Genomic DNA, 16,574 nt, shown 5'->3' with positions numbered 1-16,574 from the left:
CATTTATATAGCGCCTTTATCCATGGCGCTTTACATAGATTGTGCATTACATTAACCCATTCACACACACATTCATACACCGATGGCGGCAGAGACCATGCAGGGCACCAACCAACACATCAGGAGCAATTAGGGGTTCAGTGTCTTGCTCAAGGACACTTCGACAGTAACTCTGGGGGAGCCCGGGTTCGAGCTGGCAACCTTGCGGTTGCCATCCAGCCACTCTACCCCTGAGCCACCGCCGTTACATACCTAATTATTACAGAACTATTTGCCAATATGGCTGCCAGGAAAAAAAAAAGGTCTTATTCATTGTGTGGAAAAGAAATCATTAAGACCACATACAGTATTAGGCCCAAACACATGCTTTAATGAGCAGAATAATAGACGAGTCATACTTTGTTAAAAAAGCATGGAGTTACTGGCCCTACATGTAATGTATGAGAGGTTCACTCATGGTGTGTACACAGGATGGCTATAGAAATAAATAAATCAAATAAATACATCCCACTGCAAGATCACATTGCATTTAAATTAGATCAAACATTCCTAATGAACGTACAACTAAACGGAAAAAACAAAAGTTTTAAAGAAAAACGGCAAAAAAAAAAGAAAAACCCAACTATTTCAGCAAGTGCAGTGTTTTATGTACAAAAGATGGTTTACAAAAATGTACATCAGTAGGAGGTGGGGGGGGGGGGGGGGGGGGGGGGGGTAATAAGGCGTGGCGCTTATCCTCTGGGGCGCTGCGGTGAGGCCCAGTGTTGCCAGATCTACGATAATTATCGTGATTGTACGATAACTTTACAGTACCTTCTGTACAATGTGCCCAAATGCACGATAATGTTCTAAATTCCCTGGCTGCTGATTCTGGATCGGGTTTGGCTTTTCAAAATAAATCAGTCAATCTGACCCTAGATCTGTACTTGGAGGCATTCAAAACGCCGGTCGGGTCTTTTCAGTCTAGCTTCAGGCTTTTAGTTGCGTATATAAGGTCCAGGATGTAGCCTACTTCCACGCAGCATAATGTGATGCGTATTTGTCACGTAGGAGTCTCAAACAAGGTCGTTTCTTTCTTTTTCTTTGTGAAATTACATATTTACACCTGTGATTTCTCCCTTTTTTGGGGTGTACAGTATTTTTCTTTCAAATACGATCACATTTTAAGTCTAAGGTATGATAATTTAACATTTCCCTTCTGGCAACACTGAGCCACACAAAGCTACTTCGGGACAGAAGAGGCAGAAAGGTTCAACAGTCATGCAGGTTTGGGATTCTAAGTTCTTTGCTTTGGGGGGGGGGGGGGGGGGGGGGGATTCCATATGGATGTGCCACAGTGTATGGCTGTCCCTTCTTGGCCCCCTCCACCTCCAAAATATCAACACCTTTTATAGACAAAAATGTCGAACAAGAAACGAAACAAAAATCAATACACACAATGGAATTATTTTTTTCATAGTACAATTCACTGTGGCCACAAGTCCTCATCATTTGTCATCTCTCCTATCCTAGAATTCTAGAATAATTAACATTAAATAAGAATTCTGTCTTATTTACACCAACACCACATGATTCTTCAATGTTTAAACACCAGAATTAGACACGAAGGGCAAACTAAGGGTTAAGTGCCTTGCTCAAGACAAGAGCACCTTGAGATTGCTGAATTGGGGAGGACACCCAGAAATGTTCTCAATCATTAATCCCCATGTTTTAGTGTGTTTCAAATGGTCATAATTGGTAAAAGCTTGGGAAACAGCCAACGTATTTTCCATAATTAAGATTATGCGTGACCCTGAACGACGAGGACAACAGCAGCTAAATCTCACAGGAGGTGACGGTGTAAATATGGCTTTCAGTTCTTGGCCTCGCAGCACATGACTCTAATGCTTCATTTTATACTCTGTTGCATGTCGGTGTCACACCAAAAATAGTCCATACTTTCTTTTACTAGCTTGCTTTGTAGAAAAAGCATCAGTCAGAAGAGATACATGTTAAATCCTCTTGAAATGACGTGTCTGCCACCAATTTACCTTTTTCTCCTCCGTTAATATATCCATTTGTATTTGTTGATGACATGTGATAATGTTAATATCCTATGCTCTGTTGATTAACTGAATACATAGGACCACAATGGAAACGATTCCCCAGCCCAGGATGTTTTGTTGGGACTATTTGTGTTATCCTTTTGTGTTTTACTGTATCTCTGTGCTATTTCCATTTTTTTTTTTACTAATAAAGTATTAGTATAGATCTGCTATTTTACAGACACCAACATGCAACATGTTCCACAAGCATTTGGACACACAATGAGCCAGCTAGACCGCAAAACATTTCACCCTGCATGTCACAGCCCCCCTCTCCAAAATAATCATCTGTATATATATATATATATATATATATATATATATCTTAAACACAGTCAAATTCATAGGAGGTCTGCCAGTAACCCCCCCGCCCCCTCCTGCTGCTACTATGGTCCAGTCCAAGAAGGGGCAGGCAAGGCACCCATATAAGCGGAGATCCCCCTCCCCTCCCCTCCCCTTCAAAGTGCAGTTTGTCTTGTGAAGAAGTGAATGGTCCAGCACCAAGTATAATGAACGCGTTGAACGAATGCCCTCCCTGAATGTCTCTCTCCGACAGGGGGGGGGGGGGACCGCTGGTTGTCTAAGATGGCACAGAGAGCTAAGTAAGGGCCTCAAAGACCCTTTTATGAACCCTTATTTCACCATAATAACATTAATCTCCACTTAAGGGACTTCAGTTCCCATTTTTAGGGAACCCAATTTCCACTTTAAGACCCCTAAATGTTTTCATTCAAGGATCCGTATGACCCCTTTCAGGGATTTAGGTCCCAGGTCTCCTTTAAGGAGACCCCATTCTTTTCAAAAGCACCTCGGTTCTCCTATTATTAATGTTATTTTTCAGTCTCATCTTCTAAAGTGTCACAGAAAAACAAAAGAACGACCAACACAGCAGACGCACGCAGCACGGTGGAACAGCACGAGATTGTCTTCCCACTTTTAACACCTGAGCCTGTCGACACCTGAGCCAGGCGCGTGCCGCGATGCCATCCCTGATCGACTTTTGGCAGAACAGGTGATATAATGGGTGGGCAGGGGAGGGAGAGCGAGAGAAAGAATCTTGCAGTGCAAGAAGTGTAGAGCCACGTAAGTGCAGGCATGCATGTGTTTTGTGCGTTTGCGTGTAGCATGTCTAGGAATGTCGGCCCTCTGTGGTTCTCACACACAGTGGCTGCTCCATCTAGTAGACAGGAAAAGGGGAGTGGATGTTTGTCAAGGGGCATGGCTACTGCCATTTGGGGAGTGCGACCGGACGCCCCCCAGGCACGGGGATGCAGTTAACTCCAGTCGCGGTTAAGTGTGGTTAAGTCCACTTAAAACCCATTTAATTAAGGTTCGTCTAAATCCAGTTTAGGGGAAATGCAGCCAATCCTGCGGTTAATCGTGTGGGCATGACTAAAGCCATTGGGATGCGATTAAAACACACGGTGGGGCGTAAACCCACTAACCTGGTTGTTTGGGGTTGTGTTTCCATCCATTTCAGATGCATAATTAAAACCCACAGAAGCTTGTGGTCTAGCCTAGCTGTGGGATGTGTGGTTAACCAACTAGTGGTGGGTCTGGTTATACCATTTAAACCCAGTAGGTCAGGCACGTGCCCACATAGACATCAAAAGGGGGTTTGATCCGCTGCCCTTTTGACCGGTCTGTAAAAAAAAAAAAAACTGCCACAAATGAAGCGTTTACTGTGGTGAAAGAAATGCAAATGGCCCCCCTTTCCTTTCCATGTGATACCAGAAGGCAGCATTCAGGAGAATTGCCTTTTCCCCGAAACTCTCCTGAACTTGAACGCAGCATTTTGCGTCTAAATAATGTGTCCTCTAGTGTAGAAATCTGGGCAAAAAAGTGCGGGCTCGACCCCCGAAAATAGCTGATCTACAAGCTCACAACGTGTCGCAGCGTGTTGTAGATCAGGTATTTTTTGCTTTTTTGTGTGCCAAAAGTGCCCTTTTAGGGAGTTTCAGCCCCTGCCTGTCTAACATTCTCTGCACGTCCCCCTGGTTAACCCCCGTCTAGGAGAGGTATGTACAACCCATGGTCAGAGTATCAGGCCTCTAGTGAGAGAGACAATAAAGTGGTTCAGATCCGCAGTGAAGGCCCAGGGTTGGCCCCGCCAGTGAGGGGCGCCGTGGAGCCGCAGTCATAGTCCACCTCCACCATGGAGTGGGGACCCCCCATCAGGCGGCTGCTGGGGAACGGGCGAGCCTCCTCCATCTGCCGCTCGCGGAAGTTCTGGATGTAGCTCTGCGGGCGAGGAAGGAGGAGAGAGTGATATTTTAGAGCGGAAACTCAAACAGTGTCACACACACACACACACACCACATGGACACTTTTTTATATTTCATATATATATATTTTTTTCTTCCATTTTTTAAATACAAGACATACAAGGAACATAGTACACAAAAAAAACCAACAGAAAACAACAACATCCATGACAAAACAAAACCAACAATAATGCATACCCACCCACCCACTAGCCCTGAGGGGAGAATAGACTTGTAGAAAAATGTACTATAATAAACTAAAATAATTAGGAAAGAAACTTGTAGGCAAGAAATGACCATATAAAAGAAGCTAAAGAAGAGAGGGAAATTAATCAATTGCAGTTAAGGAATTAATATATAAAATAAAAGGGTCCCAGGTTCTAGAGAAGTTATTCAGTGAGCCTCTAGTTGAGAATGTAATTTTTTCTAGGTGAATAAAGGATGACAGGTCTTTTAGCCAGGATGTCGTGGCAGGGGGGGCTAGGGGCGCCTCGCTATGAGGGAGACGAAGGCAACTGCATCTGCCCACCACAGGAGACACACCGAAAATAGCAACTAGGGGACACGGAGGCACAGGAAAGCCAAAGACTGCGGAGAGAGTATCAAAAAAGTGTTTCGAAAAATGAGAAAGTTTTGGAGTAAAGAGTGTGTGTATGGTCTGCAGGTGAGTAACGACACCTGGTGCAGGAGTCACTAGTGTTTGGAAACATTCTGCTCAACCTGGCCTTGGATTAGTGTGTCCTATATGGACCACTTTGAATTGGATAAGACACATACGGGCACATAAACAAGACGAGTTTATTCTAGATAGCGCTTCCTTCCACAAATCCTTGGGTAGCTCCGTCCCAAGTTCCCTCTCCCATGTATACCTCACCCCAGAGAGTGTGGTTAATTTAGAAGAGATAAGAGCATTATAAATGGAGATGTTATTCAGGGAGTCTGAGGGTGACATTATAGATTCCAATATAGTGTTTTCAGGTAACCTATGGAAGGATGAAAAATGAGTGTTTGCAAAGTTGCGTAATTGAAAGACCCTGAAAAAGCAAATCCACCAAATGGACACTTAAGGTGGTTGCACACTGGACGCGTTTTTCGGAAAACAGATTGAGAAACGCCGCTAAAAATCCGAAAAACGCGCTCTGTGTGCGCAGGGACCTTTACTCTGAGTTATGGCGGTGTTTGAAATTAAGAAGTTGAAGATGCTAGGACTGTAAATTAATCCCTGTATGTTGGAAAGTGCTACTGTGCTCTTTTAATATCACTAAATAAAACCAATCGGAGCGAGCAAACGAAAGCAGCAAAATGGCCGCCGGCCGGCCACTCACCGGCGAGAGCACGTCTCCGTCGTAGCGGCGGATGGGGTTGGGCTTGCGGCGGTAGGCCGGCTCCGGCGCCTTGGCCTGGTGGTGCGACGTGGATGCTCCGCCCCCCTTCTTCTTCTTCTTGCGTCCGCTACGGTCCTCCTTCTGTCTGATGCGCATCACCTGCATCCTCCTCTGCTGACGACTGATGATCACTGACGGAGCAGAAGAAGAGACGCCGCCACCGTTACAGTAGCCTGGAACTCACCTATGCTTTCTATGGCATAGGCAGCTCCCGGCAGGATCCGCTGGCAGAAACTGTGCGCAGCTGCTGTGCGTGTGTGCGTCAATTTAACAAAGGTGCAGACGATCAGAAATCAGCAGAGAGTGATCGACGTTTGCGCTACTCTATGCCAAATTGAAGTGGACTCGGACCCAGGCTTTTTTTTCCTCCCTGGAAATAAAAACGTCTGGGTTTCCGAGGCTACCGTTACAGTGGTACTGTAAATACCCGTTTCACCCAAGGCACCCCTGAGTTAGAACTACAATTTAGCTGAGTTAGAACTACAATTTAGGCATTTAGCAGACGCTCTTAATCCAGAGTGATTTACAGTAAGCAAGAACAACACAAGCGAATACAAATATAGATTTTCATCGAGAATCATAAGCAAGCTAAGAAACTAATATCTGTCTAACAGTAGATTATCTATACAGTGAAGCTATGAGTATACGTTATAGAGTGCTAGGTGTAACGTCTACATAACATGCTAAATTATAAATCTAATAAAATGCTAAATTATAATTCTAAATTACATACATTTAGCCTTTGCATACACCTGTAAGGTCGTCGAGGCTAGTGCAAGTGCTATGGGCCAAGACGGAGTCTGACGACATGAGTTTTCAGACTACGGTGGAAGATTGGGAGTGAGTCTGCAGTTCTGATTGCAATGGGAAGTTCATTCCATAGCTTTGGACCCAGAAGGGAGAAGAGTCTGGAACGCGTGGAGCATTGTCCCGGCTTTTTTAGTGAATGATCTGCCAGCCTCCCTGCGTTGGCTGATCTGAGCGTGTGAGGCGGGTTGTAGTGTCCGATCAGTCTGAAGATATGGGGTGCCATACCTTTGGTTGCTTTGAAGGCCAGCATCAGAGTTTTGTACTCTGTTCGGGCAGAATTCTATATCATATTACAGTACGTAAATATGCAAATCTTTCCCCCTAAGATACAGTATGTCACGGAGGAAAACAGTTTCCATTATAGGAACTGAAACAAACTGAAAATAACTTCATACTTAACCCCAGCATCCCTATTCTGAGGGGGAAAATTCATAAAAAATATCCAATCTACAAGACGATCCGCTCATTTAGTAAGACACTAGCAACACATTCCCTCCAATTAGAACCATAATTAGTCAATGCTACACAGGCACACACGCGCACGTTCACACACAAGTGTGTGAACCAGCTTCGCAGCTTGTTTGGCTGACATGTCCTTGACTTGCCCGGTGCGTGCCACTGTTTAGGAGTGTGATATGTGTTGACAGAACCGCAGGCTGGGGAAGGGCAGATATGAAAACACAACACGAGTTACACAACACAACACACCCCAGGGGGACCATATCTCAACCTGCTCTCCCTGTCTATGTATCGGCGTGTGTGTTCAGTTCAGCGTACAGTGTTACTTATGGGCATGACAGTTGAGGGCAACCTCGCCTTCATTTGCTCTCTTTGCACATGCGCTCGCGTGTGTGCGTTTAATCTCTGCGATAACCCAGACATCTTTACATCTTTGACAGCTAGGATATGACCCAACCAGTCCGCCCTGTAGCCCAAATTACTGGTTATCAAAGTGAAAGGAGCAGTTGCTTGCTTTGCTGTTATTAATAAGGATCGCATAATTACCATTCCTGTCAGTCAGAAAGTTTGTGCGGTTGAAAATTGTGAAATGACACTGGACTACTTTATGAAAAACCCAGCGCAGGTCGCTCGTTATGAGAGAGAGGGAGAGAGTCGTAACAAATTATTTGAATGAACAGTATAACACTTACACATAATGAATTGCATTTTATAGCACTTTTCCTCAAAGTGCTCAAAGCGCTTTACAATGGTTCATTCATTCATACATTGGGAGGTGAAGCGGCGAACAGTCGACGCCAGCGTCCTCACTTCCCACATTCACACACCAATGGTGGCGAGCTCACACCGACCAACTCATTGGAGGCAATGTAGGGTTCAGTGTCTTGCCCAAGGACACTTCGACATGTAGACAGGAGCAGCCGGGATTCGAACCGCCGACCCACGGATCATTGGACGACCTGCTCTACCTCCTGAGCCACAGCCGCCCCAATGTCGCCCCATGTCACATACGTGACATGACATAGCCTACTATCTGTCTCACTTCCCCCGTTTGGGTTGTGTTCGCACTGCAGCAGTGTAGCTCGCCGCTCTAAATGAATGAATCTCATGTGCTCATTTTAGTTTTGATTGTGTATACTTTAACTTTGTTGCGCGGCGGCGGTACCGCACACCCAAAACAGCCGCTCTACAAGCTCACAACACATCGCCTGCAACACGTTGTGAGCTGGTAGATCTGCTATAATTCTTTGTGTGCACACTGTGCACGCATGCACAGCACCGCGCTCATTTAAGAAAGATTTGGTGCAATCATGCTGACAATCAGGTTCAGAGCTTCAGAACGGAGAGGGAACTATTCTCCAATGGTCAAAAAGGCAGGGGCTAAAGCGCCCTTTCATAAGCAAGTAAAGCAACACATTGATGAACAACAGAACAAGCTGATGGTTTCAGCAGGAGGAGGAGACAGTAGACACAGTAGAGCAGGTACCGGAATGCTTTTTTCTCCTCCTTTTTTGGGGGGGGGGGGGGTCCGCGCCACCCGCCGCGCGATAATTGCGCTGAAAACCTTGACCCGTCCACCCGCACCGCGGGTCAACCCGTGGGACCTGCGGGCAACGGGCCGGCCCGCGTATCACTAATACTTACCAACAGACTTGTTGTTATACTGGTCAATGGTCATACAAGAGTGACACAGTAAATTTTGAATATCTGAAATAGCCGATCTATAATCTCACAATGTGTCGCATCACGACACTCACAGTTATGGTGGTTTGTGAAATTAAAACGTTTGAGAGAACCACTGAGTTAGAGGCTGAGTATAGGATTATTCGTTGCACCACCTATACAAGTAGTTCAGTATATTGGAGCCTGGAATTAATGATCGAATTCACCTCCTGACAGCTGCCCTCCCTCCCTCCCTCCCTCCCTCCATCCCTCCCTCCCTCCCTCCCTCCCTCCCTCCCTCCCTCCATCCCACTCTCTATCAACTCCCAGCACTTTCCAGATAGAATGGCTTTTGTCTCTCTCTTTGTTTGTGTTTCCACAAACACACACAGACAGCATATGCACGTGCAAACGTTTGGGAGCCTGCATGTGCCAACAGGCACGTACATGTACCCACTCAGACGCCCAGACAGGACTTCTCTTTTGGTGATGGACGTGATGTCATGTTAACTGCATTCCTCCTTTTGCTGCTGATGACAGTCTCGTCTTATCCATCCGTCAATTCATCTCCTGCTCTCCACTGCTTCCTCTTACTGATCTATCCATCTTTATGTCCTCGCTCTACTCCTCCATTGTCATGTCTCAGTCCAATCCATCACTCCATCAGGTTTGTGCCCACACTGCACTCACAGGGGTTGCGTCATATTTCAAGCGCGCACACGCACGCACGCACGCACGCACGCACGCACGCACACACGCGCAAGTGAAAAGTATGTTTGTGCTCCATTATCCAAAAGACAAAGATCTCTATGTGTGCAACTCCGTTCTGGGATCTTGCCCCTGCAGCTCGAGTCTGGTAGGTATAGAGGAGTAACAGTAGAAGAGCAGATTTGCACTTACTGTGATCTAAATGATATTGAGAAGTTTTGTGCAGTTTGTGTTCAGGAAGTGAATGTGTTATTGTTTATTTATGCTTTTGGTGTCTTATCGATCCCGTAAGGGATGGGTCTTTATGACAAGACGCAAAAATTTAATTAATCCACATACACTAGAACATAAATAATAATAACAATTATTCGAATAATCGCTATAAATAAATGGTAAATGGTGCATTTATATAGCGCCTTTATCCAAGGCGCTTTACATAGATTGTGCATTACATTCACCCATTCACACACACACACATTCATACACCGATGGCGGCGGAAGCCATGCAAGGTACCAACCAGCACATTGGGAGCAATTTGGTGTTCAGTGTCTTGCCCAAGGACACTTCGACATGTAGACAGGAGGAGCCGGGATTCGAACCGCCGACACATGGATCATTGGACGACCTCCTGAGCCACAGCCGCCCAATAGAAATACAGTAACCAGATTTTCATTTTAGTCACTCTCTCCACATCCCTCTGCAGCCCCCACCCACCCACTCACCCTTGGTGTGGGAGTATCCCTCGGCGGTCACCTTCCACTGCACGGCCACGCCCAGCAGCGTGAGCGCGGGCCACACGGCCAGCAGCGTCCACGTCACCCAGCAGACGGGCGCCAGGCGGGCGGCCGCCTTCACGCGCTCGTACATGTACAGCACCAGCGCAAACAGCTCCAGGAAGTAGTCCAGCGCCACCGTGATGACCGCCGCGCCGAACGCCGACGTCGACAGCGTGACGAAGAGCCGCGGCCACTGCAGCGTGAGCACGGCGAACAGCATGCCTAGGCCCAGCAGCACGCCCAGGGGCACCTGGAGATATGAGACATGATATGAGACATGATAACAGCATGCCCAGGCCCAGCAGCACGCCAAGGGGCACCTGGGGATATGAGACATGGTAAATGATAACAGCATGCCCAGGCCCAGCAGCACGCCCAGGGGCACCTGGGGATATGAGACATGGTAAATGATAACAGCATGCCCAGGCCCAGCAGCACGCCCAGGGGCACCTGGAGATATGAGACATGGTAAATGATAACAGCATGCCCAGGCCCAGCAGCACGCCCAGGGGCACCTGGGGATATGAGACATGGTAAATGATAACAGCATGCCCAGGCCCAGCAGCACGCCCAGGGGCACCTGGGGATATGAGACATGGTAAATGATAACAGCATGCCCAGGCCCAGCAGCACGCCCAGGGGCACCTGGAGATATGAGACATGGTAAATGATAACAGCATGCCCAGGCCCAGCAGCACGCCCAGGGGCACCTGGAGATATGAGACATGGTGTGGGCCATGCAGGCAACGGCAAGGCTGGGTTTAGTTGTAGAGCACACTAGGGCATTAAGCAACTAGTCTACTAGTCGATTAGTAAATCCACTAGTCGACTTGGTACTAGTTGACTAGTTGATAAGAAAAACATTTTAATCCCGATTTTGTAGGCCTCAAGATCAGGTAGATTATAGTTATAGTCACCAATGCACACAGTTTTTAAATGTACAAATATTTATTTCCAAAAATAAACATAATAGGTGGTTAAACAACTAGTAAACTAGTCAACTAGTAAAAATGACTGTATAAAAATGCCTGCTGTGTGCCCTAGGGCTAAGGGCACAGCACATCGTTTCATTTTACAGTGGTGGAAAGCAGTGGGTTTTCAACCAGTGGTCCGTGGACCACCAGTGGTCCGTGGACCACCAGTGGTCCTTGAGAGGGTTCCTTCCAGGTGGTCTCCCAGCTAAATGATGGAGAGTTGGCGACCAAATGGACCCTTATAAATCTTTACTTACATTATTTTTTCTAAATGCGCAGAGGCTAAATCTCATCAAATGGTGGTTCCGTGGCTCAAATGCTGAATAAATAATGGGCCTTGATATGAAAAGGATTGAAAATGTCATATATGTCATTAATATACCTTAGAGCTGTTGTGTGGAAATAATAAAAAAGTCCCCCCATTCTATGTTTCCTAGAACTGGAGGTCTGAAAGAAATCATTACCATGGTGAAACACATCTTGATGATGTCATCAAGATGTGTTTCACCATGTTAATGATTCTTTTCATACTTTTCATACTAGGAAACACATAATGGGGGGACTTTTTTATTATTTCCACACAACAGCTCTAAGGTATGTTAATGACATGGTAAAATGTTGAAAATTAGTGGAATGCCCCTTTAATACATTATAATTACCCTCTAACAAAGTAAAAAAACACCTTCAATATTGTATTTATTTTGTAAATTAATCTTTCACTCAATAGGGACTGCTCCCGTCGCCAGTTGATGATGTCATATGCCCATGTGTGGTGTAGCCCTATGTTGGAATGTATGGAATGCATATGCTAATTAAAACCAACTAAATAAGTTTAATATGAGCATCAAAGTAATATTTTAAATACTTTTTATTTTTAGGTCACAATAATGACCTAGTATCTGTCTACTCTAAATAACATGCCGTCTAAATGTCATTTTTTAACCCCTGCAAGGTCGTCGAAGCTATAGGGCAAGCGCTACGGCAAGCGCTGTAATAAAGTGCTACATTAACCAGCCATAATAAATACAGTTGTGACATTCTAAATGTGTTGTATATAACGCACCCAGACGGAGCGCGGCGGGCTGCCCGACAGCTCCTCCATGCCCACCAGGCAGGCGAGCGCGCACAGCAGTCCCAGCAGCACGCCCACCATGAAGAGGCCCACGCTGCGCACCAGCATGGTGACCAGGCCGCACAGCGTGCCCACGCCCAGGCCCACGCCGGCCGCCGCCTCCGCGCTCAGCTGGGCGTCCAGCACGCGCTCCTTGTAGCACAGCGTGAAGATGACCACCGAGCCGAACATCAGGCCCGTCAGGAAGAGCACCGCCTTGAAGCAGCGGTAGCCTATGGGGGGGGGGGGGGGGGGGGGGGGGGGAGAAGAGGAGAGATGAGTTGGATATAAGGCCTATTTATACCAGTGTTGTTTTTGGCAGCAAATTTCGATTTTAGTTTAGTCATAGTCTTTGGACTGAAACTTCATTTAGTTTTAGTCACATTTTAGTCACCTGGAATGTCTTAGTGTTAGTCTAGTTTTAGTCGACTAAAGTGTAGTGTTTTTACACTTGCTGAAAATAGCCGATCTACAAGCTCACAACGCGTCGCGACGCGTTGTGAGCTTGTAGATCGGCTATTTTCAGCATGCAACCAAGTGTAAAATGACTTATACTGGATCTCTTGTCCACTAGTCCCCTTCCTAACATTACATAGTCTAGTTTTTATTTGTCGACGAAATTGTCAGTATATTTAGTCTTAGTTTTAGTCATCGTAGCTTAGTTTTCATTTAGTTTCCATTCATTTTTGTCAGTGAAAAAAGGTAGTCGACGAACATTTTTCGTCTTAGTTTTAGTCGACGAAAACAACAGTGATTTAGGTGATAAGGTGACCACCGAAAACAACGTGACGTCACGCTGCGGTGGTAAGCGACTCACCGCTCACCCAAACACATCTCTCTGTTTTTACAAACCACCGTTTCAGTGGTCACCTTAAGAGAGCCCACGCAAAACTGCCCAAAATCACTTTCACCTAGAAAATCCATTCACATTTTTTATAATTCAGCTGACTGTGGAGACACATGCTGGAACTTTTTACTTTGAAATGTTTTATAGTTTCTGAGTTATTTAATTTAAACGCCAAATGCATTCTCAATGGCGAAAACACAAACTTTGGCACCACGTGTTAAAAAAAAGTGTTTTGATTTTTCTGATTTTTTTAAATAAAAATAAAATAAAATAAATATATATATATTATTTTTCAAAGACGTCGTCTTGGGCTATGCACGTGCGGTAATACCCAGGACGTCCACAGACGTTTTGGGCACAAAATGTGTTAAGTTATGACCTAAAACTGGTGTGTGAATAGGCCTTAAGTTTAGACTTTGTTCTTGTTCGCAAAAAGGGATATTTTATTTTCACAGTCTGTTCAACCTCTAGGAACGAACAGTGTTGATTTCATCAACTAAAACTATGACGAAAAATGTTCGTCGACTACCTTTTTTAACTGACGAAAACTGAATGAAAGCTAAGCTATGATGACTAGAACTAAAGACAAAATATACTGACAATTTTGTCAATAAATAAAAACTAGACAAAAATGTTAGGGAGGGATTAGTGGAGCAAAGATCCAGTAGATCCAGTGTGTATGTGTATGTTTTCAGCACGCAACCAAGTGTGAAATCATGCATCATGCATGCCATCAAGGCCCACCAAAATACATTTTAGTCGACTAAAATCTTATGATATTTAGTCGACTAAAAGTAGACTGAATTATGTTGAGTTCGTCATCTGAATTTCTTTTATCTTTAATTTAAAAGAAGGCTATGACAAAAAAAATGCTGTCAAAATGCCTAGAAACACACAAGGAATACATACTGTACATACATCACAACATACAGTAAAAGAATGTCCAAGATATAGCAGGAGGAGAGAGGTGGTTACTTTTTTAGAGACAATTAAAGGTGTAGTTTCCTACACACACACACACACACACACACACACACACACACACACACACACACACACACACACACACACACACACACACACACACACACACACACACACACACACACACACACACACACACACACACACACACACACACACACACACACACACACACACACACACACACACACAATAACGTTTTTATCGTGTTCCTGAGCCAATCATTTGATGATCGGGTCATCGGTCAATAGGAGACTCATCAAATTATTAGCTTAGAAATGGGACAACAACTAAAACATCTGCATTAATTCAAGGCTTTTTGGTTTAGACTAGTCATTGGTTAGACCAGTCATTAGTCCTACAACTACAACCTATCTCAAACCCTCACCCTAAACCTAACCTCCCACGGGGCAGCACACCTAAACCTAACCTTAACCCATGTCTAACCAATGACTAGTCTAAACTAAGTATGCACCCCGCTTCATGAGGTGTGTAAATGGTAGAAAATAGTAATTCTTTGGGGGGGAGGGGGGTGAACTACTCTTTTAATCCCCTTGGTTACAACAGAGAATACATTTGGCATTAAAAAGCCAAATGTACCAGCTCAGTGGCCTTGTGGTTAGAGTGTCCGCCCTGAGACTGGGAGGTTGGGGTTCGATCCCCGGCCGGGTCATACCAAAGACTCTAAAAATGGGACCCAATGCCTCCCTGCTTGACACTCAGCATCAAGGGTTGGATTGGGGGTCCCTGCGACATACTAGCGTCATGTCCAGGGGGTGTACTTGTACATCAAGCTGCCTCACGCTACAGAAACAGGAGATAGGCTCCTGCCCTATGGGCCTCATGGCTACAGAAACAGGAGATAGGCTCCTGCCCTATGGGCCTCATGGCTACAGAAACAGGAGATAGGCTCCTGCCCCTATGGGCCTCGTGGCTACAGAAACAGGAGATAGGCTCCTGCCCCTATGGGCCTCATGGCTCGGCAAGGCTACTTATATTAGAAAGCCATAGCAGGACAAGAGGGATAAGGGAGGGAAAAAAAGGCGAGAGACACAGAAAAACAACAAGGCATCAAGATGGAGTGTTTGTGGAGTGAAATGAGCGAGAGAACAACGGAAGCGGAGAGAGAGACATTGATAGATGGAGGTATGAAGGTGTTTAACAGGTTGACAACAGGGCAGACAGAACAGAACGCCGGTGTAGAGGTGAGACAGAGCCCGCGCAATGTGGGAAGAATAGATATCCGCGGTGCATGCAGGAAGAACAGGGGAGGTGCAGAGAAGAACAGGGGAGGTGCAGAGAAGAACAGGGGAGGTGCAGAGAAGAACAGGGGAGGTGCAGAGAAGAACAGGGGAGGTGCAGAGCAGACGTTGTGACGTGATTGATGAGAAAGAGACGGAGAGAAAGAGAGAGAACGGGAGAGAAAGTTTTAAACATGACATGACATGAGAAATGAAGATAATGATACAAGAGCAAGAAAATTAGGCTAGGATGACAGAAAGAGAGATTGAGAGAGAGAGAGAGAAAAGTATGGGAATATGTAAAATGTACTCCCATAAAACACTGGTATAAAACAATGGACACGCATTAAAACAATTTACAATTTAGGCATTTAGCAGACGCTCTTAATCCAGAGCGACTTACATTAGGCAGGAACAAAAGTATGGGAATACAAAACAAAATCCATAAAGTATAAAAAAAATGATTTGCCCTCCATAAAAAAAAAAGGTTACATTGTTGTCATTGCTCGCATAACACCAATATTGGTGATCCGTCGTGATACTGTGCCACTAGGAAAATGCTTCACCCATGCTTCCACAAAAAAACATTTTTTTAAATAAATCACACACTCACCAAAGAAGCAGTAGATGACTCCAAACAGGCAGCACATGGAGCACACCACAGACGGCACCACCTCGTAGCGCCGGCCCGAGTCCTCGCAGCCGTCCAGCCGCTCGCGCAGCAACTCCTGGCTGGTGGGAGAAGAGGACATGGCCAGGGCCAACATCTCCACGGTGGAGGAGGTCATGGTGGGGCTGGTGGGAGACGAGGACATGGCCAGGGCCAACATCTCCACGGTGGAGGAGGTCATGGTGGGCGATGATGGAGGGGAGGACATGGCCAGGGCCAACATCTCCACGGTGGAGGAGGTCATGGTGGGGCGATGATGGAGGGGAGAGGACAGGAACAGATGGAGAGGAGAGAAGCAGAGGAAGACGGATGGAAGACGAGGAGAGAGAGGAGGGGAGGACGATAGGAGAATGAGAGGTGAGGCAGGGGACGGGGAGGGGCGGGGGTTAGGGGACGCTATGGGGCGACGTCCAACCACGAGGACATACCTGCGTGGAGGGATTGAGCGGTAAGAGGAGAGGGGATGAAAAGAGGAGGAGGAGAGGGAGATGGAGAAGGAGAGGGAGATGGAGGAGAAGGAGAGGGGATGAAAGGAGGACAAGGAGAGGGAGATAAAGGGGAGAGAAAAAGAGAACGTTAGGTTGTTTCAGGCATATTA

General features: G+C 45.9%; 1 protein-coding gene across 1 annotated transcript; it reads right to left on the bottom strand.

The window, feature by feature from the left end:
- Positions 1 to 349: 349 nt before the first annotated feature.
- Positions 350 to 16,220, bottom strand: LOC306917368 (transmembrane protein 198-like; the record flags this gene model as incomplete). The annotated part of the gene is made up of 5 exons (XM_079495574.1): positions 350 to 4,325; positions 5,674 to 5,864; positions 10,096 to 10,399; positions 12,187 to 12,467; positions 15,920 to 16,220. The coding sequence occupies 5 exons, from the start codon at positions 16,218 to 16,220 to the stop codon at positions 4,161 to 4,163; spliced, it is 1,242 nt and encodes a 413-aa protein (XP_079351700.1). The 3' UTR covers positions 350 to 4,160.
- Positions 16,221 to 16,574: the final 354 nt, after the last annotated feature.

Source organism: Electrona antarctica (genome assembly GCF_951216825.1).
Source record: "Electrona antarctica genome assembly, chromosome: 24".
In the NCBI taxonomy this organism is placed as follows: domain Eukaryota; kingdom Metazoa; phylum Chordata; class Actinopteri; order Myctophiformes; family Myctophidae; genus Electrona; species Electrona antarctica.
Note: the sequence above shows the minus strand (reverse complement) of the source record. Positions and strands in the feature narration are given on the sequence as shown.